This window comes from Vulpes vulpes, chromosome 12 (assembly GCF_048418805.1).
Source record: "Vulpes vulpes isolate BD-2025 chromosome 12, VulVul3, whole genome shotgun sequence".
Taxonomy (NCBI): Eukaryota; Metazoa; Chordata; class Mammalia; order Carnivora; family Canidae; genus Vulpes; species Vulpes vulpes.
Genome location: NC_132791.1, coordinates 47,600,133 through 47,627,712, shown reverse-complemented (window position 1 = coordinate 47,627,712; position 27,580 = coordinate 47,600,133). Strand labels below are relative to the sequence as shown.

Here is a 27,580-nt window from a genome sequence, read left to right as displayed (position 1 = left end):
CACCCACTAGCTGGGTGACCTTGGACAACATCATGTAACCTTTCAAGAGTACTGTGAAAATTAAATATGTGAAGTAAAGTTTGTAAACTGCAAAACATTGTGCAAATGCTAGCCATTAATTCAAATTTCCCAGCCTTAATTCCTTTTTGTAAAGGGCTATCTTCATTTTATATAATGTATTCTTTCAACGGGATAAGAACGCACTTTAAAAATGGTATTCAAACGCAGAAATACAGCAACTCAATTTATTACATGCAGATTCCTCTGCATTGTTGCTAACAGTTCACTGGTCCAAAATTACTAAAATACTTAAAAAACTATACATTATGTAAACAAAACATAAATAAGACAACATAGTTCTTTGTACATATAGTTTAGTACAGGTTGTTAGGGATTTAGGAATATGTACAATTTTACACAATGGACTGCATTTTCACAATGCATAAATATATATATATATATTTATATTTTTACAGAAACAAAAACAAGATTTCACTAATGACACAAGATATCGTATTGTAGATACACGTTCCAAAAGTCCAAATTCAAGAAGAAACATGTCAATGCAAATGTGCAACAGCTAGCTTACTCCAAACTAGTGAAACTTGACTGTTCAATTTATGTGACACAGACAGGTAAATCCTAACTGTCTATTTTAAGCATTCTTTGAAAACATACTCATACCAATGAGTGAAATGGAATAGATCTTTTCTTCCCCAAGAAAACAAAGCCTTGTTGCAAGCTAATGAAAAGATACATTAATACACACACACACACAACTATGTATAGCATGTTTTCAACAGTATAATAAAGTTAAAATTTTTTTGAGAGTCAAAACAATGCCCCATTATTTAAAAACTGGCTCATTTAGTCTAAATTCAAGATGCAGCTGTGTCGGGATTCTCTAAATCAGATGAATGAAAAGTAGGGAAGACAGAGGCAGGATTTCGACTGGCAGATACGACAATTTGAGACAGAGATGGAGAGACAGAAGAAACCTTAGATGCTGGAGTATTTATGGTATTCAAAATGGCTCCTTCTGGGCTAACCAACAATTTTTTGACTGATGTGTCCAAATGAAATACTGATGTATTACTTGGCAGTGGAGGATTAGTAGAGCAAATGGCAGAAACCAAAGATGTCTTAGCCAAAAGAGGAGCGGGAGGAGACTTAATTACTGAAGTCAATGACACTGTTGGTGTGGGAGGTGGAACAGAAACTTTAGCAGTTGTGTTTATGATTTGTGGAGTTGTATGTACTGTGGGTAGATGACTGGCATTCCCAAGAGAGTTTACAATTTTTGTAGAGCTTCTTAGAGACTGTTTCACAGGCTGCCCACTTAAAGAATTATTTGATGTTAGTGTAATCTCGGCAGGGTTATCTACTGATGTAGGTGGAAGGCCTTGGCCACTGTTAAGAACTAAGGGAGGTCCATATTTTGGATTAGTAGATATAAGAAGAACATGGCTGCCAACTCCAAGACCTTGTGGTGGAACAATAAACCGGGTTCCATTAATCATGATCTGAGTGCCAGGTGCCAAAGGTGTACTGGTGTTGATGACTATTTTTTGCTGAATACAAGATTCACTGAACTGACCCCCTATCACACTATTTACATTAGATGGTGCTGTAGCAGTGTGAATGGCAGAACCACCTGGAGCTGAACTGTAACTGGGAGTTGATTTTACTAAAGCAGGAGATATTTTTTGCTGGTTTGGCAGAGAAGCAAAATTGGAAATATTAATTACTTTACCTGGACTTGGTGAAAGGGGTGGCAATTCAGTCTGAGGTTTATTTGTGTTTATATTTGTTGGCACTGTAGTTGAAGTCCCTGGTGACTGAAACTGGACAGAAGTCCAAGATTGTCTTTTAGAAAGAGATATAGAACGTGTGGCTCCTGGTACTGTTGCCACTTGTGGAACTGTGTTGATTATTTTAGGGGATATAGTCACAGGTGTAGGCAAGCCAACAGTAACAGGGATTTGCAAAGCTGACGTTAAACATTTAGGAGACACTGTTGGTTGTGTAGCTGAAATCAGAACAGATGATGCAAGATGTCCTGTTTTCACAGTTGATATAGCCACAGTGTTTCCGAGATTTGATGTGCAAAGTCTATTTGACAACATAGGCATAATTCTTGAAGAGGTATCATTTCCACTGACTAAAACAGGAGGTCGTGTCCCAACAGAAGCAGAGGTTGAGGTCACTGAAAGAGAACCCAAAGACATATTTGCTCCTGTTACTGAAAACATGTTTACTGCTCTTGTTGCAGAAACCACTGATTCATTAACAGGAGTAATATTTTGACTCACAAAATTTGAGCTTACGGGAATTGAATTACCACTTGTTGACAATGGCAAAACATAGCCTTTCGTACTTTTTTCTTCTCCTTTTGGGGTTACGTTTTGCAATATGTTAATTGATGGTACAGCAGGCACACTGCCTGAACTATTTACAATTGCCTGACCTATGTTCAATCCAATTTTCACATCTTTTATCTGAGACACAGTTGGTGATGAATTTATTTTTATTGGTGCTCCCACTGTAGATGGAATTAGCACTATCTGGGGTTGTTCTGAACTCTTAACATATGTTTTATTCAAAGGGGGAGGAAGAGTTTGTTTTAATGGTTCTGCTACAATAGCTGGAGTTGAAGAGCCACTGGGAATTGGAGCGTTAATAAAAACTAATTTCTGGGCAGAAACACCTGTAGATGTTGGTGCAGGTGTCACATTAATTGCAGTTCCACTGCCAGAAGAAAGAATAGATGGAGCTGACACCAACATAAGTTTGTGAACTGCAGTCCCGCTGATCGCATCTCCATCTGTTGCTGCTGTTGCTTCTGATCTTGTAACAGGGAAATTTTTCATGAAATAATCTACTTGTTGCTGTTTACTTGGAGTATGAATAACATTTGCATTGGTTTGTCCAAGATTTCCTGTTGATATGCTAATTACACTTAGTGAATTATTTGCTGTTGATGGTAGTAGAACGCCAGAAGAAACAGAGGACTTTAAGGGAGAAGAAGGCATGTGTGAAGCTTTATCTATCATGTGGCCCAAATTACCACTGCAGGAAGGTTGGCCTAATGTAAGCCTGAGATTCTTACCCACTGACGGATTAAAGCCAGTTGGAATAGAAACAGAAGTTGGTGTTTGGCTAAAAGGTGGGAGACTAGATGTAGTAGTTATTCCAACTGCAGGTGAAAAAACAGAGGATGATGAAGTTGTAGATTTGGGCACCAGAAATGCCTGAAGCTGAGGAGCAAAAGTGAAAACTGAACTTGCAGATAAGCTATTAGGTGAATTTTGATCTGGACTGGTCTGTACTTTTACAACTCCAGTGTTCCCACCTCGTGTCCTAACAAGAATTGACTGTGAATCTCTTATACACACAGTTTTCAGTTCTTGCTTTGCTTCAGAAGAATCAGCAGTTTGTTGTGCAAAACAGTTAAGGGAACTACCAGGATCTGTAGATCTACTTAGTGTAGATGCTGATAACAGAGGCTGAACTGTTGAGGAAATGGATGAAGCAACTGGCTGGGAGAATGTAGCTGCTGAAACTGCATGCTTGCCTTTTCCTGACTCACTCTGGCTAGTCTTAACTGGTGGTGTTAAAAAATTACTTATGGAGGTTGTAGGTGACAAAGGTTGTGGCCTACCACTACTCACATTTGACAAAGGTGGAATAGTCCTATTGAAAACTATATTAGGTAGTTGGTTAGAAACAGTTCCCACTGAGCTGACAAGAACTGATGCTAAAGAAGAGTTTACATTTGCTGTCTGTGGGAAAGATGAACAATGTTGTTCTGTACCTTTCTGTTCAAGTGGCAGTATTTCTTTTGCAACTGCTTTCCCTTCTTTGTGCTGAATCACAAAATTCTTAGGCAGAATGAGAACCTGCTGCATGATTTTTTCTCCTGTTTTAGGATCTAGCACAGGTTGCATCTGAATCTTCACAGAGCTGTTTTGGAGATCTATGGGCAACCACTGGCCACAGGGCATTTTGTAGACCATTTGTAAAGGACCTTTTGTACTGCTGTGGCAGGTCAATGCTGGCTTTATGGGGCTTGCTTCTGGAGGAGACAGAATTGCTTTATCCACTGCAGGAGGACTTCTACCTGTGGAAGGGGACAGTTGATTTGTTAAGGTCACTTTGTTCCCAATATTCTTTGCAAGCAAGGCCTGAATAGGTTTGGTCCCTTTCTGGAGAATAGATACTGGTGTTGAATCCACTGAGGCAAATGACTCTGGAAACAGTGGCTCCGTATGCTTTAATTCATTCACACAGTCAATCTGCATCTCACCTTCTACATTCTCAACTGTTGTCTCATTTGTGCTTAACTTTGCTCTCTTCCTTGGGGAAAGCTCTTTTGTGCTATCATCCAGATAATTTGTTTGTTTGGACTGTCGTTTAAGTGTTTTAGGCAGTATCTTCGGAACATCTTTAGAAGGCAATTCCTTTTTCAACGACTTGCTTCTGGCCATAGGAAAATCTATTTCAGACAGTTTCTTATCATCTAAAAAAAATTACAAAAGTATTTTGTTTAAATAAAACAGCAACTGAATAGCAGTAATAAGACCAATTATAAAAAAGGAAATCAATCTCTGAACGGGTAATTTATTAAATTTATTATAGGATGATTCAAAAGTCTCAGCACCCTGATTGGAAATTAATGTAACATGATCTTTGATACAGCAATCTTGATGACATAACAATAATGAGAAATTTGTTTTTGTTCAAACTACTGATTCTGCTGTCAATACAAATACAAAGGAAAATTTACATCTCTTAAAGAGATACTCGGGATCCCTGGGTGGCGCAGCGGTTTGGCGCCTGCCTTTGGCCCAGGGCGCGATCCTGGAGACCCGGGATCGAATCCCACGTCAGGCTCCTGGTGCATGGAGCCTGCTTCTCCCTCCTCCTGTGTCTCTGCCCCTCTCTCTCTCTATGACTATCATAAATAAATAAAAATTAAAAAAAAAAAAAAGAGATACTCAAGCCAGCAATTAGAGCTCAGAATTCTAATCCAATTTCAGAGACTCTAAAGGATGGAAAATGTCCAGTTTTTCCTGGTGCTTACTTATTCATTCCTACAGTAAAAAATTTATGTTCATATATGGTCAAGCTGGGTTGATGAGAAGTTACTCCTTTTCAATGCACTAAAGACATGTAAAACAACATTTCTAACTGCAAATTTTCATACTAAACTCTTATGTAACTAAAGGGAGTTATTTAACTAGATTTAAAGAAAAAAGTAACTAGATTTATGGAATAACATAATCTGATAAATTGAAATGAATTACAAATAATCTTTTTTTAAAATTTATTCATGAGACACACACACACACACACACACACACACACACACACACAGGCAGAGACACAGGCAGAGGGAGAAGCAGGCTCCATGCAGGGAGCCTGACGTGAGACTCAATTCCAGGTCTCTAGGATCACACCCCAGGCTGAAGGTGGCGCTAAACCGCTAAACCACTGGGGTTGCCCGAATTACAGATAATCTAATCCAACCTCCTTATTAGAAAGATATGTCTACTCTGAGGTTTCATTTGGCCATCAACCTTGGTCATTCCTCATAAAAGTCTTCACAGTATTAGGGACTTGTCAAGTTGAATTTAAATCAAATTTAAGAACAGTGCTTCAAAATAGTAATAATAAAAAGAAGAGGATGAAGCTGTTTTAGAGATCTATGATTGTAGATCAAAGATGTGTGGTCTATAATGCGCAAAGACATGCCTACAGTTCAGAGACAGGCAGTGGCTCCAAAAACTCCTAGAAATATAATAATGACTCCAAGGAACCTTTTTATAAGGACAAAGGACACTTAAAAATATACCAGATTTCCCTAATCAATACACATCATTAACACAGATTACCCTTTACGTTAACAAAAGTTACTAAAACTTCTCTTTGTGGTATAAGTAATTTTATTTTTTTAAAGATTTATTTATTTATTTGACAGAGAGAGCAAGAGAGCATAAGCAGGGGGAGCAGTGGAGGCTTCCCAGCAAGCAGGGAGTCCAATGCTGGACTTGATTCTAGGACCCCAGGATCCTGACTTAAGTAGAAGGCAGACACTAATTGACTGAGCCACCCTGGTGCTCCTTTAGTGTTGATTTTAAAAAAGTTTTAATAACTACCTGAATCAAAGTGTTCTTTTTCCAGGATATCTAGAGGTTCTGTCGCATCTACACACTTGATAATTTCTAATTTAGGAGATTCTTTTCCAGGATCTCCTTCACCTTCTTCAGTAGTCCACAGTTCTCTAGTAAATTTATCATGATCAGGCTGTCTTCTGAAATCATCATAGTCTTTCTTTAGGCGGCTCCTGAAATAAAATGCCCAACATAACAAATAATACACATGTATTAAACTCTTGGAAGCTAAAGTAAATATTTTATTTTTTTATTTTTTGTTTTTTTTGTTGTTGTTGTTTTTTTTTTTTAAAGTAAATATTTTAAAAAATATCTTGAAATTAAGTCACTAAAAGCTACATTATCAACAATAGCCAAACTATGGAAAGAGCTCAAATGTCCACTGACTGATGAATGGATAAAGAATATGTGGTGTGCATGCACACACACACACACACACACACAGAATATTACTCAGTGAGCAAAAAGAATGAAATCTTGTCATTTGCAACAATGCGGATAGAACTAGAGTGTATTATGATAAGCAAAATAAGTCAGAAAACAGCAACTGAATAGCAGTAACAAGACCATGAGATTTCACTCGTAGAATTTATGAACAAAACAGATGAATATATGGGAGGGAAAGAGAGCAAGAGGGGGAAACAAACTATAAGAGACTTAACGATAAAGAACAAACAGGGTTGATGGAGTGAGGTGGTTAGAGGATAAGCTAGATGGGTGATGGGTGTTAAGGAGTGCACTTGTTATGATGAGCCCTGGGTACTGTATGTAAATGATGAACCACTGAACTCTACTCCTGAAACCAATATTGCACTCTATGTTAACTAACTAGGATTTAAGTACAAATTTGAAAGAAAAAAAAAAAAGCCACTGAAAGCTATGTTTTAATTTCAAATGTGTCTAAGATGCTTAACTCAGATTATATATAATTTCAGAATACAGTGTTTGAACATATCACCAATTTGTCTAAAGGCTGCTATAAGACCTATTAAATGAGACAGAGGTAGTTTTTTTTCTAACTGCATGAGACATAGATTTGATATAGTTTTATAATTACTGATTATAATATGGTGAAAAGGCCATTTAAAAAAGTTAATAAAATTCTAGACACTCCACCAAAAAACTAGAATAAATGAATTCAGTAAAGTTGCAGGATACAAAATTAATACCCCGAAATTGGTAGTACTTCCATATACTTACTAATAACAAGTAGTAGAAAGAGAAGTTAAGAAAACAATTCTATTTATAATTGCACTGAAAAGAATAAAATACATCAGAATAAACTTAACCAAAGAGGCAAAAAAGACCTGCACTCTGAAAACTATAGAACACTGATGAAAGAAATTAAAGATGACACAAATGGAAACATATTCCATGCTCATTGACTGGAAGAATTAATATTGTTAAATGTTCTTATTGCCCAATGCAATCTACAGATTCAATATAATTACCAAAATACCAACAGCATTTTCCACAAAACTAGAGGAAGCAATATGAAAATTTCAAAAGACCCCAAACTGCCAAAGCAATTTTGAGCAACAAAAACAAAGCTGGAGGTATCTCAATTCCAGATTTCTAGATATACTAGAAAGCTGAAGTAATCAAAATAGTATGTTACTTAAACAAAACTAGACACACAGATCAAGGGAAGAGAATAAAGAATGCAGAAATAAACACACACTTACATGGTCAATTAATTTACAACGAAAAAGGCAAGACTATACACTGGGAAAAAGTCTCTTCAATAAATAGTGCTTGGAAAACTGAACAGCTACGTGTAAAAAGAATGAAGCTGGACTGCTTTCTAACACCACACATCAAAATTAACCTCAAATTAGTTAAAGACCTAAATGTGAGACCTGAAACCAGAAAAATCTTAAAAGAGAACACAGGCAGTAATTTCTCTAGTATTGGCATAGCAACATTTTTCTAGATTTGTCTCCTAAAACAAGAGATATAAAAGCAAAAATAATTTTTTTTAAAGATTTTATTTATTTATTCAGAGAGAGAGAGAGAGAGAGAGAGAGAGAGAGAGAGAGAGAGGAACAGAGACACAGGCAGAGGGAGAAGCAGGCTCCATGCAGAAAGCCTGACGTGGGACTTGATCCAGGGTCTCCAGGATCACGCCCTGGGCTGCAGGCGGCGCTAAACCGCTGCGCCACCGGGGCTGCCCAAGCAAAAATAAATTATTGGGACTATAAAAAACTAAAAAGTTTCTGCACACCAAAGGGAATGATCAACAAAACAAATAGGCAACCTACTGAATGGAAAAAAGTATTTGCAAATGACATATCCAATAAAGGGTTATAACCAAAATATATAAAGAACTTACACAGCGCAACATCAGAAAGCAAACTACCTGATAATGAGCAGAGGACTTGAATAGACACGTTTCCAAAGAAGACATACTGATGGCCAACAGACATATGAAAAGAAGCTCAGCATCATCAGAGAAATACAAATCAAAACTATAATGTGATTATCACCTTACACCCGTCAGAATGGCTAAAATAAAAAAAATCAAGAAGTAACACGTATTGGAAAATGTTATTTCTCCATTAATGAAAACAAACAACAAAACAAAGCACCCTCTCTTGATTCCAGCAACTGCCCTATTTCTCTGCTCCACTTTATAACAAAACTCTAATTCCTCTCCCTTAATTCTCTTGAATAGACTCTACCTTACTGAACACTTCTTTTTAGTCTCCTCTACTGAGTCCTACTCCTCTTCACCATCTCTAAACGTCAGAATGCTCCAGGGTTCAGTCTCTCTTCTTCGCTATCTATGCTCACATTCTAGGTAATTTCTACCAGTCAGAGCTTAAATATAATCCATATTCTGACAATTCCTCAATTTATGCCTCCAGTCTGGTTTACTCCCTTGAACGGGGACTCATACTAAAGTGCTGGCTCAACTAGCATCCAACTGGATATCTAAAAATCCTATCAAACTTTACAGGTTGAAATTTTTTTAAAAAACATTTTATTTATTCATGAGAGACACAGAAGGAGAGAGGCAGAGATATAGGCAGAGGGAGAAGCAGGCTCCTTGCAGGGAGCCCAATGTGGGACTCGATCCTGGAACTCCAGGATCATGCCCTGAGCCAAAAGCAGACGCTTAACTGCTGAGCTACCCAGGTATCCCTACAGGTTGAAATTCAAACTCTTAAAGAATTCCTGCCCTGCAGACCCCCTACTCCTTTAGTTTCCCCCATCTAAACTAACAACAATTCCATTATCAGTTGTTTAGACCAAAAATACTGGGCATCATCTTTTTACTGTTCATTTTTTTTTTTTTACACTCTATATCCAATGTTTAAGAAAATTCTGCCAATCCCACTTTCAAGACACATCCAGAATCCAACCATTCCTTGCCATCTGCATTGTTACTCTTGGGGAACATTATCAAAAAGATGAGACGGCCAAGTGACCCATGAGTTGGACCTGGGTAGGTTCTGCTTGCCTTTCCTGTTCCCAGAGGCTGTTCCAAGAACACAGCCTTGAGATAGTGATATAATACTGAAAACACCTGCATACTATATGGCTGCATCCAGTTAACACCTCTCCTATAAACCTAAGATCTGGCAGGCAGGTGCAGAGATCCATTTGTCTTGCTGCCACCCAAGACAAGCCTCACTGAATTTAAGATCTATTTACTTATTCAGACACCTACAAACCTGGAGTGGCCTGCTTCTTTTTTTATCTCTCCCTGCCCTCTGAATACAAATGCCAGTTTCAGATTATACCAGGGAAACTCCTAAGAGGGTTGTGAATCAAGAGCTACCACCTTGTTCCAAGCCACCATCATTTTTTTTTTTGCCTGAATTATTGCTTTTTGCAACTGATTTCCCTGTTGTCCCACACTACATTAATCTCAATATAAGAGGCTGTGTAAGTGCTTTAAAAGGTAAGTCAGATCATGTTCCTCCTCTGCTTAAAACTCTTCAATGTTCTGTCACCTTAGAGTAAAAACAAAATGTAAAGACATACACAACCTGTCTATGGTTTCCTATACTATTCTTGTTTTTTTTTTTAAATTTATTTTTTATTGGTGTTCAATTTGCCAACATAGAATAACACCCAGTGCTCATCCCATCAAGTGCCCCCCTCAGTGCCCATCACCCAGTTACCACCACCCCCCGCCCACCTCCCTTTCTACCACCCCTTGTTCGTTTCTCAGAGTTAGGAGTCTCTCATGTTCTGTCTCCCTTTCTGATATTTCCCACTCATTTTTTCTCCTTTCCCCTTTATTCCCTTTCACTATTTTTTATATTCCCCAAATGAATGAGATCATATAATGTTTGTCCTTCTCTGATTGACTTATTTCACTCAGCATAATACCCTCCAGTTCCATCAACGTCAAAGCAAATGGTGGGTATTTGTTGTTTCTAATGGCTGAGTAATATTCCATTGTACACATAAACCACATCTTCTTTATCCATTCATCTTTCGATGGACACCAAGGCTCCTTCCACAGTTTGGCTATTGTGGATACTGCTGCTATAAACATCGGGGTGCAGGTGTTCCGGCGTTTCACTGCATCTTCCTATACTATTCTGATTATTGACTCTTACTCCTCACTCACTCAGCTCTTGTGACATTTGTCTGTTTGTACTTCCTCCAAATGCCAAACCTTAGATCTTCTGCCTCTTCTTTTCCCTCAGATATTCATATGACTTTATCCCTCACTTGTAGGTCTCTGTTTGAATATCAACTCATCAGGGGGCCTTTCCCTGAAACCTTAGTAAAAGAGTATCCATCATCTAATCCAATCAGGCATTTCCTGTTCTCCTTATCCCACTTTATTTTTCTTCACAGAGCTTATCACTAACATTTTGAGTTCATCTGTTTCTTCCAAGAATGCAAGCCACAGATGAAGTTAGAAATTAGTAACACAAGGAAAACTGGAAAAATTTACAAATTTATGGAAATTAAACAACATACTCTTAAACAACCAATAGATCAAGAAGAAATTATAAGAAAAATTACAAAATACTTATAAATTGAAATGAAAACAACATACCAAAACAATGGGACATGGTAAAAAACAAAAAAAATCTCAAATCAACATCCTAACTTTATAACATTAGGAATTTGAATAAGAAAAACAAATTAAATCTAAAGCTAAGGGAAGGAAATAATAAAGATTAGATCAGAGATCAAGGAAACAGAGAAAAGAGGAAATCAATGAAACCAAAAGACCAAAAGATTTAACAACCCTTTAGATTGATGAACTTAGAAAAAAAAAAGAGAGACTCAAATTTGGAAAATCAAAGATGAAAGTGAGGCCATTATGACTGATTCTATAAAAGGAATTTTAGGAGTACTATGAAAATTGCCTCCAAATTGGATAATCTAGATGGATAATCACAAATTCCTAAAAATAAAAATCTACCAAGATTAAGTTACAAAAAAACCTCAGAAAATCTGAATACACCTATAACTATTAAAGGAGAAATGAATCAATAATTTAAAAATCTCTCAACAAGGAAGAGTCCTGATCTGAAGGATTCATTGTTGAATTCTACCAAAAACTTAAAGAATACCATTCCTTTTCAAACTTTCCCCAAAAATCTGAAAAGGAAGAAACACTTCCTAACTTGTTTGAGGCTAGCATGACACTAATGCCAAAGCCTGACAGAAACATCACAAGAAAACTAGATCAGTATCTTTTTATTTCATTTTTTGTTTATATTTTAATTCTTGTTGGTGAACATATAAAGTGTACAATATAGTGATTCAACAATTCCATACATGACCCCCCAGTGCTTATCACCAGAAGTGCACTCCTTAATTGCCACCACATATTTAACTCACGCCCCACTCTCTTTCTGATAACCATTAGTTTGTTCTCTATAGATAAGAGTCTGTTTCCTGGTTTGTCTCTCTCTCTCTCTTCTTCCCCTTTGCTTGTTTTGTTTCTTAAATTCCACATATGAGTGAAATCATATGGTATTTGTCTTTTTCTGATTGATTTATTTCAATTAGCATTATACTCTAGCTCCATCCACGTCATTGTAAATGGCAAGATTTCATTCTTCTTTATAGTTGAATAATAATATTCCAGTGTGTGTATGTCTATGCCACTTTATCAATCAATGGAGACTTGAAATGCTCCCATATCTTCACTACTGTACATAATGCTGCTGTAACATAGGGGTACATGTACCCCTTTGAATTAGTCTTCTTGGATTCTTTGGATATCCAGTAGTGACACTGCTGGATCATAGGTCATTTTTTAACTTGAGTAGCCTCCATATTGTTTTCCACAGTATCTGTGTATGCATTCCCATCAACACTGTAAGAGGCCTGGTTCCCCTTTCTCTACATCCTAGCCAATATCTGTTTTTCTTATGTTATTGATTTAGGCCATTCTGACAGGGGTGAGGTGATACCTGTAGTTTTGATTTGCAGTTCCCTGATGAGGGGTGATGAATATCTTCTGTGTCCATTTTGCCATCTGGAGGTCTTCTTTGGAAAAATGTCTGTTCATATCTTCTTTATATATTTTGGATACTATCCCTTTATCAGATATGTCATTTGCAAATATCTTCTGCCATTGTGAAAGTTGTCTTTTAGTTTTGTTGGCTGTTTCCTTCTCTGTGCTGAAGCTTTTTTTTTTTTTTTGAAGCTTTTTATTTTGATGTAGTCCAATAGTTATTTTTGCTTTTGTTTCCTTTGCCTCAGGAAACATTATCTAGAAAGACACTGCTATGGCCAATGTCAAAGAAGTTACTGCCTGTGTCTTCCTCTAGAATTTTGATGGCTTAAGGTGTCACATTAGGTCTTTAATCCATTTAATTTAGTGTATGGTGTAAGAAAGGGGTCCAGTTTTCCCAACATCATTTACTGAAGCGTCATTTTCCCACTGGATATTCTTTCCTGCTTTGTCAAAGATTAATTGACCATATTAACTGTGGGTTTATTTCTGAGGTTTCTAATTGGTTTCCATTGATCTATGTATCTATTTTTGTAACAGTACAATAAATACTGTTTTGATTACTACAGCTTTGTAATATAACTTGAAGTCCAAAATTGTGATGCCTCCTGCTTTGCTTTCCTTTTTCAAGATTGCTTTGCCTATTCAGGATCTTTTGTGATTCCATGCAAATTTTAGGATTGTCTGTTCTTGGTCTATAAAAAATGCTGTTGGTATTTTGATAGGGATTGCATTAAATGTGTAGATTGTTTTGGGTGGCACAGACATTTTAATAATATTTGTTCTTCTAATCCTTGAACATGGAATATCTTTCCATTTCTTTGATCTTCTTCAATTTTTTTTTCAATTTTTTAAACCACTGTTTTATAAATTTCAGAATACAGGTCTTTTACTCTTTGGTTAGATTTACTTCTAGGTATCTTATTATTTTGGGTGCAAATGTAAATAGGACTGATTCCTTAATTTCCCTTTTTGCTGCTTCATTATTGCTGTATAGAAACAACAGATTTCTGTACACTGATTTTGTATCCTGTGATTTTATTGAATTTGTGTATCAGTTCTAGCAATCTTTTGGTGGAGTCTTTTGACTTTCTATGTAGAGTATTATGTCATCTGCAAATACTTAAAGTTTTACCTCTTTCTTGCTGATTTGGATGTCTTTTATTTTCGTTTTCTGACTTTTGTGACTAGGACTTTCTGTTCTATGTTTAATAAAAGTTGTGAGATGGGACATCCTTCCCTTGTTCCTGACCTTGGGGAAAAGCTCTGTTTTTTCCCATTAAGCATGATGTTTATTTATTTTTTTTAAAGAAGGATGATGTCAGCTGTGGGTTTTTTAATGTATGGTCTTTATGATGCTGAGGTATGTTCCCTCTAAACCTACTTTGTTGAAGGTTTTTATCATGAATGGATGTTGTACTTGGTCAAATGCTTTTTTGCATCTATTGAAAAGATCTTTAAATGTCTAGTTATTTTCACCTGTGAAGAATTCACCTGGTCCTTGAGTTTTCTTTGTCAGGAATTTTTTGGTTACTCATTCAATTTTGATTGGTTATCAGTCTTAAAATTTTCTATTTCCTTCTGTTTCAGTTTTGGTAGTTTATAGGTTTCTAGGATTTATCCATTTCTTCTAAGTTGTCCAATTTGTTGGCATATAGTTTTTCATAATATTGTCTTACAAGTATTTGTACTTCTGTGGTATTGGTTATTTCTCCTCTCTCATTTGTGATTTTGAGTTTTTTTCTTGATAAGTCTAGCTAAATGTTTATCAATTTTATTGCTATTTGTTCAAAGAACCAGCTCCTGGTTTCAGTGATCTGTTCTATTGATTTTTTTTTTTAAGTTTCTGTATCATTTATTTCTGTTCTAATCTTTATTCTATCCTTCCTTCTGCTGGTTTTCAGTTTTGATTGTTGTTCTTTTTTTGCTCTCTTAGAAGTAAAGCTAGGTTGCTTATCTGAGATAGGTGTTGCTATAAACTTCCCTCTTAGAACTGGTTTTGCTGCATCCCAGAGATTTTGGACTGTTGTGTTTTCATTTTCATTTGTTTCCATGTACTTTTCCATTTCTGCTTTGACTGCCTTGTTGACCCATTCGTTGTTTAGTAGCATGTTATTCAACCTCCACATATTAGTGGTCTTTTAAGATTTCTCTTATGGCTGTCTTCTAGTTTCACAGCATTGTGGTCAGAAAAGATACGTGGTAGGAGTCTGATCTTCTTCAGTTTGTTCAGGTTTGTTTTGTGGGTCGATATGTGATATATTCTGGAGAACGTTCCATGTCTATCTGAAAAGAATGTGTATTCTGTTCTAGGATGGAATGTTCTGAATATATCTGTTAAATCCATCTGGTCCAATGTGTCCTTCAAAACCACTGTTTCCTTGTTGATTTTGTTTACATGATCTGTCTGTTGATCTAAGTGGGGTGTTAAAATCCCCTACTATTATTGTATTATTATTGATTAATCCTTTATGTTTGTTATTAACTGTTTTATGTATTTGGGTGCTCCTATGATGGGTTAATAAATATTTACAGTTGTTATCTCTTCTTGTTATTGTTCTCTTTATCTTCATATAGTATCCTCCTTTGTCTCTTGTTACAGTCTTTCTTTTAAAGTCTAGTTTATATAAGTGTTACCACTCTGGCTTTCTTTTGGGATTGATTTGCATGATAGTTGTTTTCTTCATCTCTCCACTTTCAGGTTGCAGGTGTCTCCTGGTCTGAAATGAGTCTCTTATATGCAGCATATAGATGGGACTTTTTTTTTAATATATACATTCTGTCACTCTATGTCTTTTGATTGGAGCATTTAGTCCATTTACATTCAAAGTAATTATTGATAGTATGTATTTATTGTTATTTTATTACTTGTTTTGTGGTTGTTTCTGAGGATTTTCTCTGACAGCTGTCTTTCATGTTTTGCTGATTTTCTTTAGTGATGTATTTGGATTTCTTTATATTCTTTGCATATTGTTATCAGTGGATTTTTATATATGGTTACCATTGGGGTTATATATAATCTCTTCTGCATACATCAGTCTATATTAAGTGACAGTCATTTAAGTTTGAACCCATTCTCTTCTGTTATTATATTTTATATTCTTTCGTGAGTTTCTTGACTGATATTTTTAACAAATAGCCACTTTTATTGCTTTTGTGTTTTCATTCCTTTACACTGTCACTCCTGGTCTCTCCTTACCACTCAGAGTCCCCTTTAATATTTCCTACAGGGCTAATTTAGTGGTCAACAACTCCTTCAGTGTTTGGGAAATTTTTCTCTCTCCTGTTCTGAATGACAGCCTTGCTGGACAGGGTGTTCTTGGCTGCAGATTTTTCCCATTTATCACTTTGAATATATTATGCCACTCCCTTGTAGCTTGCAAAGTTGTTGAAAAATCTTTTCCTAGCCTTAGCCTTTTTTTTTTTTTTCTAGCCTTAGCTTTTAAGGCACTTTCTTTATCACCATATTTTGACAATTAATTAGTGTGCCTTGGTGTGGGTCTGTTTTTGTTAATTTTGATGGGAGTTCTCTGTGTTTCCTGGATTGGATATCTGTTTCCTTCCTAAGATTAGGGAAGTCAGCTACTATTTCTTCAAAGAAATTTTCTGTCCTTTGATGAAGTCACTGAGTCCCCTAAGTGTATTCTTGTTTTGTGTAATTCTTTTTTCTTTCTTTTGTTCAGCTTGATTGCTTTCCACTACTCTGTCTTCAAGGTCACTAATTTATTCCTCTGCTTCTTTCATCCTGCTATATTCCATCAAGAGTATGTCTCATTTTGTTTATTGAGCCTTTTATCTCTGCTACTTCTTTTTTTTAAGATTTTATTTTTAATTAATCTATATACCCAATGTGGGGCTTGAACTCACAAGATCAAGAGTCTCAGGATCTACTGACTGAGCCAATCAGATGCCCTTTTATGTTAGTCCTTAACTCTGTGTTAAGGGTCTTACTCATGTCTTCTACTCTTTTCTTGAGTCTAGTGAGTACCCTCATGATCATTGCTTTAAACTCTCTATCAGGTATGTTCCTTATATCTGTTTGGCTTAGATCTCTGGCTGTGGCCTTGTCCTGTTCTTTCATCTGGGACAAATTTCTCTGTCTCATTTTGTTTGCCTCTCTGTGTCTATTTCTGTGTTAAAAAAGTCAGCTATATCACCTGCTCTTGAAAGAAGGGATTTCATGAAGAGGAGGTCCTAGAGTCCTCTGCAGTATAGTGTCCCCTGTTTATCAGAACCTGACAGTTCAGGAGAGTATTCTATATGTGTTGCTTACATCCTGCTGTTGTGTCTGAGTCACTTTTCCTTTCAGTGCAGTTGTCTGCACTGCCCGTCTGGTTGTGGAATGTGCTTACTCTGTGGTTAGAAGGACTCAGACAGACCTGTTCTCAGGGGGCATGCCCACCAGGGAAGTTGGGAATAGGGCATCAGTGTTAGCCAGATTGCCTTGGACCACTACTCCTATGCAAGATCACCCAAAGTGCTGTGGCTGCTGGGGACATGGAGCTGGTTGACAGTGCGTGACAATGGCTGGTCATGGCCTGTAGCAGTAACAGGTTTGCACTCAAGAGTCTGGGCAGGTTGCACAGGCAGCTTTAAAATTTGCTCTGGGCCCTTGGTCCAGGCTATAAGTGTCTATGCAGCCTCTTCTCCCACAGAAAGTTTATGTTTAACGCTGGGAGCTTGGGAGAACCAGTTTCCTCATTTTCAAAGAAGTCCACCAACATGCTCTGAAATCAATATGAACAAATCTGTCCCCTGTTGGCCTGTGGTGTTGTGTAAACTGCCAATTTTATGTTGCCTCTCTGAACAGGCTGCTGTCTCTTTAAGGGCAGCAGCCCAGCTATCATTTTCCCTTCAGGCTCCCCCAGTGCTGAGTCAGCAGACTTTTAAAGGTACAGATCCAATTCCCACTGGTTTACAAACTCATAGAATTCAGTTCTTCTGGTTTTCTGTTTTATTTTATTTTTAAAGATTTTATTTATTCATTCTTGAGAGACATAGAGAGAGAGGGGCAGAGACATAAGCAGAAGGAGAAGCAGGATCCCTGCGAGGATCCTGATGTGGGATTCAGTCCCGGGACCCTGGGACCACAACTTGAGCAGAAGGCAGACATTCCACCACTGAGCCACCCAGGCATCCCACTCCTCTGGTATTAAAGCCAAACATTATGGGGATTAGTCTTCCCCTTATGAGTTCCCAAACAAGTGTTTCTTTGCCCTCTCTGCATGCGCAGCTCCCTCCCTCTGCAGGTAGATTCCTTCTTTCTGACTTTCCTAACCTTTCAGATACAGCTTCTTCTCTATATTTAGTTGTGGAGTTTGTTCTGCCAATCTTCAGACTGCTCTCTGGTTTATTGACTTGGATGTGGATGATATCTAGTTGTAAACACTGGGTGGTGAGCTCAGGGTCCTCCCACTCTGCCATCTTCCCATGCTCCCCCATATCAGTATCTTTTATAAACAGAAGCAGAAATCAACAAAATACAAGCAAATCAAATTCTGCAGCATACTGAAAGGATTATATATCATGATGCAATGAGATCTATTCCTGGAATGCAAGGATAGTCCAACATATGAAAACTGATTAATGTCATACATTATATTAAGACAATAAAGCAAAGGAACCACACGATTATCTCAAGAGCAGAAAAAGCATTTGACAAAATTCAACATTCTTTCATGATAAAAACACTCAACAAACTAGGAATAGAAGGAAGCTAACTCAACATAAGAACAGCCATACAAGAAAAACCCATAGTGAACATCATATTTAATGGTGAAAGATTAAACCTTTTTCTTCTAACTTTGGGTACAAGGCAAAGATGTTCACTTTTGCTGTTTCTATTCAACATTTAACTGTTCTAGACCATGCATTAGGCAAGAAAAAAGAAAAAGCATCCAAATTGCAAAGAAAAAAAAAATCTCTTTTTACAGATGACATGATCTTACATGTAGAAAACCTTAAAGATTCCAAGGAAAAAATTGTTAGAATGAGGTCAGCAAAGTAGCAGGATACAAAGTCAACACAAAAGAATCAGTTGCATTTTTATACAGTAACAACAATCTGAAAAGGAACATAAAACAATTATTTTAATAGCATCAAAAAGAATAAAATAACTTAGGAAATATCATCAAGCCTTAAAAAGGAAGAAAATTCTGACCTGTTACAACATGGATGAACCTTGAAAATACAATAGGTGAAATAATACAGTCACAAAACCACAAATGTTTTATATTATATGAGGTACTTAAGAGTAGTCAAAGCATATGGACAAAGTAGAATGGTGGGGGAGGAGGATGGGGAGTTATTTAATAGTTACAGAGTTTCAGTTTTACAAACTGAAGAGTTCAGGAGATACAGTGGGAATAATAATATAACATTGATTATGAATGTATTTAATACTAATGAACTGTACACTTACAACTGGTTAAGAGGGTAAATTTTGTCTGTGCATTTTATTGCAATGGAAAAATATTGGGGGAAAAGAAGGAATGTAACCCACAGAGTAGGGCTCTATTTAATCAACACTACTTTTTCAAGGCTTAGGAAGTAACTTGGACACAGCAAGCACTGAAAAATATCTGTTGAATTATAAAGACTGAAGAAAGGGAAATTAAGGAATCAATCCCAATTAAAATTGCACCCAAAACCATAAGATATCTAGAAATAAACCTAACCAAATAGCTAAAGGAACTATACTCCAAAAACTACAGAACACTTATGAAAGAAATCAAGGAAGATGTAAAGAGATGAAAAAACATACCATGCTCATGGATTGGAAGAATTAATATTGTGACAATGTCTATGCTACCCAGAGCAATTTACACATTCAATGCAATCACTATTAAAATACCAAGGGCGGGATCCCTGGGTGGCGCAGCGGTTTGGCGCCTGCCTTTGGCCCAGGGCGCGATCCTGGAGACCCGAGATCGAATCCCACATCAGGCTCCTGGTGCATGGAGCCTGCTTCTCCCTCCGCCTGTGTCTCTGCCTCTCTCTCTCTCTGTGACTATCATAAATAAATAAAAATTAAAAAAATTTAAGAAAAAAATAAAATACCAAGGGCTTTCTTCACAGAGTTGGAATAAATCATCTTAAGAATTGCATAGAACTAGGAAAGATCCTGAACAGCCAGAGCAATGTTTGAAAAAAGAAAACCAAAGCTGGGGGAATCACAATGCCTGACTTTAAGCTGTATTATGAAGCTGTGATCATCAAGACAGTACAGTACTGGAACAAAAACAGACCCACAGATCAATGGAACAGAATAGAGAACCCAGAAATGAACCTTCAACTCTGTGGTGAACTCATCTTTGACAAAGCAGGAAACAATATCCACTGGAAAAAAGGACAGTTTCTTCAATAAATGGTGCTGGGAAAATTGGACAGTCACATGCAGAAGAATGAAACTAGACCATTCCCTTACACCATACACAAAGATAAACTCAAAATGGATGAAAGATCTAAATGTGAGACAAGATTCCATCAAAATCCTAGAGAAGAACACAGGCAACACCCTGTTTGAACTTGGCCACAGCAACTTCTTACAAGATACATCTATGAAGGCAAGGGAAACAAAAGTAAAAGTGAACTATTGGGACTTCATCAAGATAAGAAGCTTCTGCACAGCAAAGGAAACAGTCAAAAAAACTAAAAGACAACCTACAGAATAGGAGAAGATATTTGCAAATGATGTAGCAGATACACGGCTAGTGTCCAAGATCTATAAAAACTTATTAAACTCAACACCCCAAGAAACAAACAATCCAGTCATGAAACGGGCAAAAGACGTAAACTGAAATTTCACCAAGGAAGACATTCATAAGGCCAACAAGCAAAAGAAAAAATGTTCTACATTACTTGTCATCAGGGAAATACAAATCAAAATCACAATGAGATACCACCTCATACCAGTGAGAATGGTGAAAATTAACAAGACAGGAAACAACAAATGTTGGAGAGGATGTGGAGAAAGGGGAACCCTCTTGCACTGTTGGTGGGAATGAGAACTGGTACAGCCACTCTGGAAAACGGTGTGGAGAAATTTAATTTCAAGAAATTAAAATTAGAACTGCCCTATGACCCAGCAATTGCACTACTGGGTATTTAACCCAAAGATATAGATGTAGTGAAATGATAGGACACTTGCACCCCAATGTTCATAGCAGCAATGTCCAAAACAGCCAACCTGTGGAAGAAGCCATGATGTCCTTTGACAGAGGAATGGATAGGGAAGATACATATATGTGTATATATATGCGCATATATTATACACACACACACAATGGAATATTACTCAGCCATTAGAAAGGACGAATACCCACCATTTGCTTTGACGTGGATGGAACTGGAGGATATTATGCTGAGTGAAATAAGTCAAGTGGAGAAGGACAATCATCACATGGTTTCACTTATATGTGGAATATAAGAAATATTGAAAGGGATTATAAGGGAAAGGAGGGAAACTCAGTGGGAAAAATTAAAGAGGAAGACAAACCATGAGAAACTCTTAACCTTGGGAAACAATCAAAGGGTAGCAGAAGGGGAGGTAGGTCGGGGGGACGGGATGACTGGGTGATGAGCACTGAGGAGGGCACTTGATTGGATGAGCACTGGGTATTGCACTATATATTGACCAACTGATTTTAAATTAAAAAAACGAAAAAAAAATCTGTTGCATTATTTATCAATGGAAAGTTACAAAATGATTCCAGGATATCTTCCCATAATCATAAATTAAGAGCCCTAAAACAGGTAAAACAAATTATAAAGCTCAAATTACCTGTTTCTTTGAAAAGCTTTCATCAACTTTGGTTCCCATGGCAGCAATTCATTTAAAAGGCGTATCAATGTACCATGCAATTCTTTTACAGCTTGCCTCCGATGATACCATTTGCCCTAAAAACACAATGTTAAAGTAAATCCTTTAGATTTAATCCAAAGTGAATGTTAAGCCTATTTTCTGAGTAAAACACAAAATGAAATGCCAATACTCAAATGAGTATGTCTTCTGCAGAAGGTTGTAAAGGGGAAAAATAACCTGCAATAAATCTTATTTGTAATATTTTAAAGATTCTCAATTCTACAGGAGCAATCTAAAACCTATTTAATCAAACAAGGAGACAAGTTTTAAAACAATTTTTAATTGGATCAATTATAAATATTTTAATAAATCATTTACTAAGTACATGTAAAAATAGATGTATATAAATTCACTAAACATGTAACTGATATGGCTCACTTTTGTAAAGTTTTTATAATTATCCAAAAGCAGTCTTAAACTTCCTTAGAAAATTTTACAATTATTGCATTCAAAAATGTTTCCAGCCCAGACAAGAAGACAAGTGGTCATAATTTTTAATATTATAATGCTATCGCTACAGTAAGAGTTAATAATTACTGACACCCCCTTCTCCATTTGCTAAGTATTAGCGTAAGTATTTCATTCATATATCTATATCTAGTGGGGAAAGGAAAGGAGTGAAGAGGAAGAAGAAAGTGAGGAGGAGAGGAGGAAGGAAGGGGCGGAGCACACATGTACTCAAGCAGTTATGAAAACCTTTCTAATGTATGTGCATTTTAGACTCACTTAAATGATGAAACTAAGGCTCAGAGAGATTAAATGACTTGTTCAAGGTCCTATGACTTAACTTGTTCAAGGTCCTATGACTTAAACCTAGATCTATCTGATGCTGAAGTCCAAGCTCTTAGAACTACATCATCACCTCTTAAAAGCTGTATCACATAATTCAATCTGACATATGTTATAAAAATCTCTAGAAAAACACACACCAGTAAGCAAAAGTTATTCAAATACAATAGGAACACTAAGTCTATAGAAGTTGTATCTTAAGGTAGCCCCACTTCCCCCTTCCCCACGTTAGTATATACCTATGAACATCACCACCACCACCACCACCACCACCATCATCACCATCTTTATTTACCATTATATAACCATGTTGTATTTTTTTGAGATATAATTCACATACCATTCAGTCCACTCATTTTTTTTTTTTGTAACAAAAAATACACAACTATATATTATGGGTCATATTTAACATGCAAAAATTAGACTTCATCTCATCAACTTTTCAGTTAATCTGCACATATGTAGAACATTAAGGCAGGTAAATAAACAACTACATTTCTACTTCTGAGGTTTTTAAATTGTTTATTAGAAGAGCAGGAAGATGTGGAATTACATGTGTATGTGCATATAATGAATATGGAACCTAGGTTCAATGACTAATTCTTGTGTCTTCTTAATGGCATGACAAATGATAGTATTGTGAAAAAAATTTCAAGGAAAGTAAATATTTCATATAATAACCTAGACAGACCTTCTCGCTTGTCAAATACTTTCTCAAAGGGCCTAACAGTAAGTTATACCTTAAAAGTTTCTTTTTCTCCAGGAAAAAAAAGGGTAGGAGACAGTATAAAGCACTTATTCTAACCCATGCAAACAAAACCATTAAACAAAAAAACGATACTTTCCTCTAGGGAGAACTAAGTGACGACGATGAAAAGGCAGATGATAGTTACCCTAAAATCCTTTGCAGAATGATGTAGTATTGTTTCAGTTAAAAAAAAAAAAAGGCACATCAACATTACTTCTTTACTTTTCAACTATTATTTGGCTCAAAAATGAAATGGTGAGAATAAATGTTTACTAAGCTAAAGAAAGCAGAAAAAGGTATGAGTAATGAATTATACCACCTTTGTGGTATAATTATTTGGAAAAGTGTTAAAAGACTAGAGAGTGACAGGCATATCAAATTCTTTGTATCTGAGAGTTTTTTTGGGGAAGCAGATGCAACATTAACCTGGGCAGTATGCTGCTGTTTGGATTAGTGTCGTGGTGATGGTGTGGGAAATGCAGGACTAGTGGTACTGTCAGACCTTGGGACTGGGTAGATTGAGGCACAGGAAGAGGAGTCTGCATGGCTGAATGTCATTATTTCAAGACATCTGTCAGTTGTGTTTGTGTCTCTCTAAATTACAGCATTAATTTTTGTAGAAAAGAGTTCTAAAAAGATTAGAAGATTTTGTCTTTTGATTTTGTCTTTTTTTGTTGTCTTTTGATTTTATTCTGATTATTAAATTTTAATTAATCTAATGCCCAGAAAATATATTACTAAACTAGCCAAATATATAGAGAAGGTATCATAAATATTAATCAGAGTAGATTTCTATCTTTCATATAATTCTGTCTTATCTGCTGACCTATTTGAAAATGTCTATGGCCCTCTAACTTTATATAATGCTTTTTGGCCTTCCCTTTCCTTTTATTGTATATTCTCAACTTGGGGTTGTGATAGTATGTTATTTCATTATTTTAAAATGCATATGTAATAATTTTGTGTTTGGAAAACAAAAAGTCTATTATTCTTATAACAGAAATTATAGAAAGTAAAGATTGATAAAACTAGAAGATACATATAAAGAATACAGTGACCTCAGTGAAGGATATCACCATATCCAGCCATGGGGTATGTGTGTCCACAGTTTTTATGTTTATCAAAATAGGTTATACATTTAAAAAAGTTTGGAATCACTGCTCTGGGACTGGTATTTTAGGTAAAGTGTTTTAACCAATTGACAGTAACAAAGAAACTCACACTGCCTGCTTCATTATTTGTCTTCTTTGGTCAATACAACCAAAATAGAATTAAAACATGTCCCTTTCTACCTAGAGATAGTCTTAGAGTGTTACAATATACAATGAGACTAATATAAACAGAAAAAAAAGTTGTGAATTTTAAAAAGAAGTTAGACATGGCAACGATTTGCCTTAACTTGGGTTTAATGTAAAATCAAACAAATATCTCCTGAATTTAAAGCAAGTCAATAACTAAAAGCTAGCAATAGCTTTTCTGACTGATTAACTTTACTTACACAGAAAGGAAAAACTGAGAACAACTAATTGTGTTTCTTCTACGGTGAAATTATTAAAGCTAAAGAGAATGAGGTGAACATAATTTTCTAGAAGGAAATTGGCTCAGTGAATCACAGAGAAGAATTTTTAGATAGAAGTACACTTTCAGTTAGAATTCTAGGTCTTCTGAATGTTAAAATCCACTACATAATGCTGTCCCCCACTTGGTCTACACATATACAATTCCTAAAGAATAAAAGATCATATTGCACAAGTACTTATCCTTACATGTATGTGCCTCTGTAATGCAAAATTTAAAATCTATATAATTTATTTTCATTTAATTACAGTAGTACTTAAAATTACAGTTTCTAAAGTTTAAAAGTGAATTAAAAAAACAAGGCATACAAGTTTCTCATTCTTCAAATATATAAGAAAGCATATGGATGTAATAAAAATCAGAAAGCTCTTATAATCTTTATCTATAGTGATCAATATAGAATCAAAGACAAGTATGAGGATTAGATTAGTAAAAGGTCATTTGTGGAACAGTGTTATAATCATTTCTCTAATAAAAAATATATCTAATAAGCTTTATGTATATAAACGTAGCCTTAACATTTTTTACAGTTATGTGAAAATAGGGATAAATGAACTGTTTTCATTTGATATTATTTTCATTTACTATTTCATTCAATATTAGAATTCTCACAATATTCAGGGATAAAAATTATCTTCTAAGGTAATTCTAATGTATTATGTGAACTTAATTAATAACGTAAACTTTACTGAGGATCACTTTAAAAAAGAGGAGAGTAGTATTTTTCTTTTATACATTTACTGTAAAGTTTAACAAAGTATGAATTTCAAGCATATACCATGGAACCAAAGACATACAATATGGTCTAAATCTGAAGCTTACCTTTCAATACTTTCTCATCCAATGTCCACAGCAGCTGCAGATTGCCAGCTCCCTTTCCATGAGATGCCCCAAATGTCAAACAATGGAGGTTTTATAACCTCATAGGGATTATTACAAAAAGAAGCTGGTCTATGGTCACAAGATAAATCTTTTATTATATTATGCAGTTTTATAAGTTTTTGAATATGATACATTAGTAACCTAAGGAACCATATGGGAAAAGAAACTTTAAAAAAACTTACAAAACTACACAATATTATAAAACAAAAAGCTGAGTCAATGTGTGTGAAATGAGTGGGGAGGGAAACTTACCTTTCAACTAAAGAAGGACTCCATTCTGCTGCAGTAATCGGGGGTGGGCATGACAGAACCAGCATAAGTGCTGGCTGGGGTGCTGCAAGGACAGGGAGTTGGCAATCTACTGATGCTGGAGACATTGGACACCTAAAAGGAAGAGAAAAAGGAAAACAAATAAATTCCAGGTTTCTTATATGTCTCATCATCATGGACATATTTTATACATTTTCATAAATTTAGATGCTTTGAATGTTAAACTTAGGTGACAGTAACTTGTTTACCGAAACCATCCTGTTACTTATGTAGATTTTCTTATAACATTATATGTAAACAAAATAGCTATCAATAGCTATATGAAGAAAACTAAAATCATATATAAATATACAAAGTAAACAAAGAATGCTTTTATAAACTGAAAGGGTAAGCACCATTACTGTGGAGATAGTAAAAAAACATTTTTGTTAAGGAACAGTACAAAAACAGATGTACATAACAAAAGTATCAATGCCATTTTTTCTATACACTTTTACTTATAAATGTTAGATCACAGAAACTGGATCATATAACAAAATATTTTTTTTTCCAGGCTTGGCTCTTGTCACATAAATCCCATTGTGGAAAAGGGATTAAATAACAATAGATCTCACTTTTCAAATAAAATGCAAATAACTCTGAGAAAAGCCACAGATCTATGCACAAAGATGTCTCATTTAAAATCACTAGCAGTATCTGAAGATAGCTTGTAAATAATTTAAAAACATATGTATAAAAACAGCACAAATAAAATTAACTATATTAGTAAACCAATTATTTGACATTCTCCTTAGTCTAAACAATATTAAATGAAAAGGTAGTATTTACTTTTTTAAATTGTTTACCTAAAGAAAACTATCACCATACTCAGTTTTAGGTGTAAAACATCACATTCATTTTGTTGATATACAGTCCTTTGAAAAAGTGCTAGTTTGACGGAACAGTGAAATGTACGCATATTAACATGGGAAAAGTCAAAAGGTATTTTAACACTGCCAGAAGTTTTAATATGAACTATCACATGCTAGTATTTTCTCTCATCCATTTTCATTTAAGACTAATTTAACAGAAAAGGAAAGCATTTGTACTTTATTTTAAAGGCATCCTATATGTATATATTTTTTCTTAAGATTTTATTTATTTATTCATGAGAGACACACAGAGAGAGGCAGACACACAGGCAGAGGGAGAAGCTGGCTCCATGCAGGGAGCCCGATGCAGGACTTGATCCCGGGACTCCAGGACTGTCCTGGGCCGAAGGCAGGCGCTAAACCACTGGGCCACTCAGGGATCCCCCTAAAGGCATCCCATATTGAACATTTCCATATTATTTCTAAATTAGCATTTAGCTAGAAAGCATGAAAACAAACAACTATATTAGTGATTAGAATTTACTGCAAATTTCAATGTCCTTTAGCTCTGTAGAGAGGAAAAACTGGATGACATCATGTTCCTAGTAAGGTAGTTACTACTACTGGGGAAGAAAATCTAACAATATATACATATTGATGGTATATAACCACTTTCATTTACAAAGAAGAAAGAATCCTGGACTGGAAATTAACCGCTGGCTGAGTATCTGAATTTGACCCATTTCACTACATTAGGGGTAGCAAATTAAGTTGGTAACATTGGATCAAATCTATACTTGATATATCAGAAAGGTAGGTTCTCAAGCAAGTCACTACACAATCTAAATCACTAAGTAATGCTATATTTGGTGTCATTGGAGCATAAAAATTCCACATAAGTGACATGAAAACTGGGAATATCTTAAGAGCAAGGACAGCAGCTTACTTATTTTCACTTTCTCAGATTATATCACAAAGCCTAGCACA

At 35.8% G+C, this 27,580-nt stretch overlaps 1 protein-coding gene across 3 annotated transcripts in view; it reads right to left on the bottom strand.

The window, feature by feature from the left end:
* Window positions 1–231: 231 nt before the first annotated feature.
* BRD10 (bromodomain containing 10) overlaps window positions 232–27,580 on the bottom strand; it is a 116,052-nt gene continuing 88,703 nt past the window's right edge. For all 3 annotated transcript variants that reach the window (XM_026001359.2, XM_072728403.1, XM_072728405.1), the window contains 3 exons: window positions 21,395–21,510; window positions 6,159–6,346; window positions 232–4,519 (listed from right to left, as the gene is read on the bottom strand). In XM_026001359.2, the coding sequence (XP_025857144.1) occupies window positions 879–4,519; window positions 6,159–6,346; window positions 21,395–21,510 (3,945 nt within the window). In that variant the 3' untranslated portion in view covers window positions 232–878. The remainder of the gene's footprint in view (window positions 4,520–6,158; window positions 6,347–21,394; window positions 21,511–27,580) is intronic.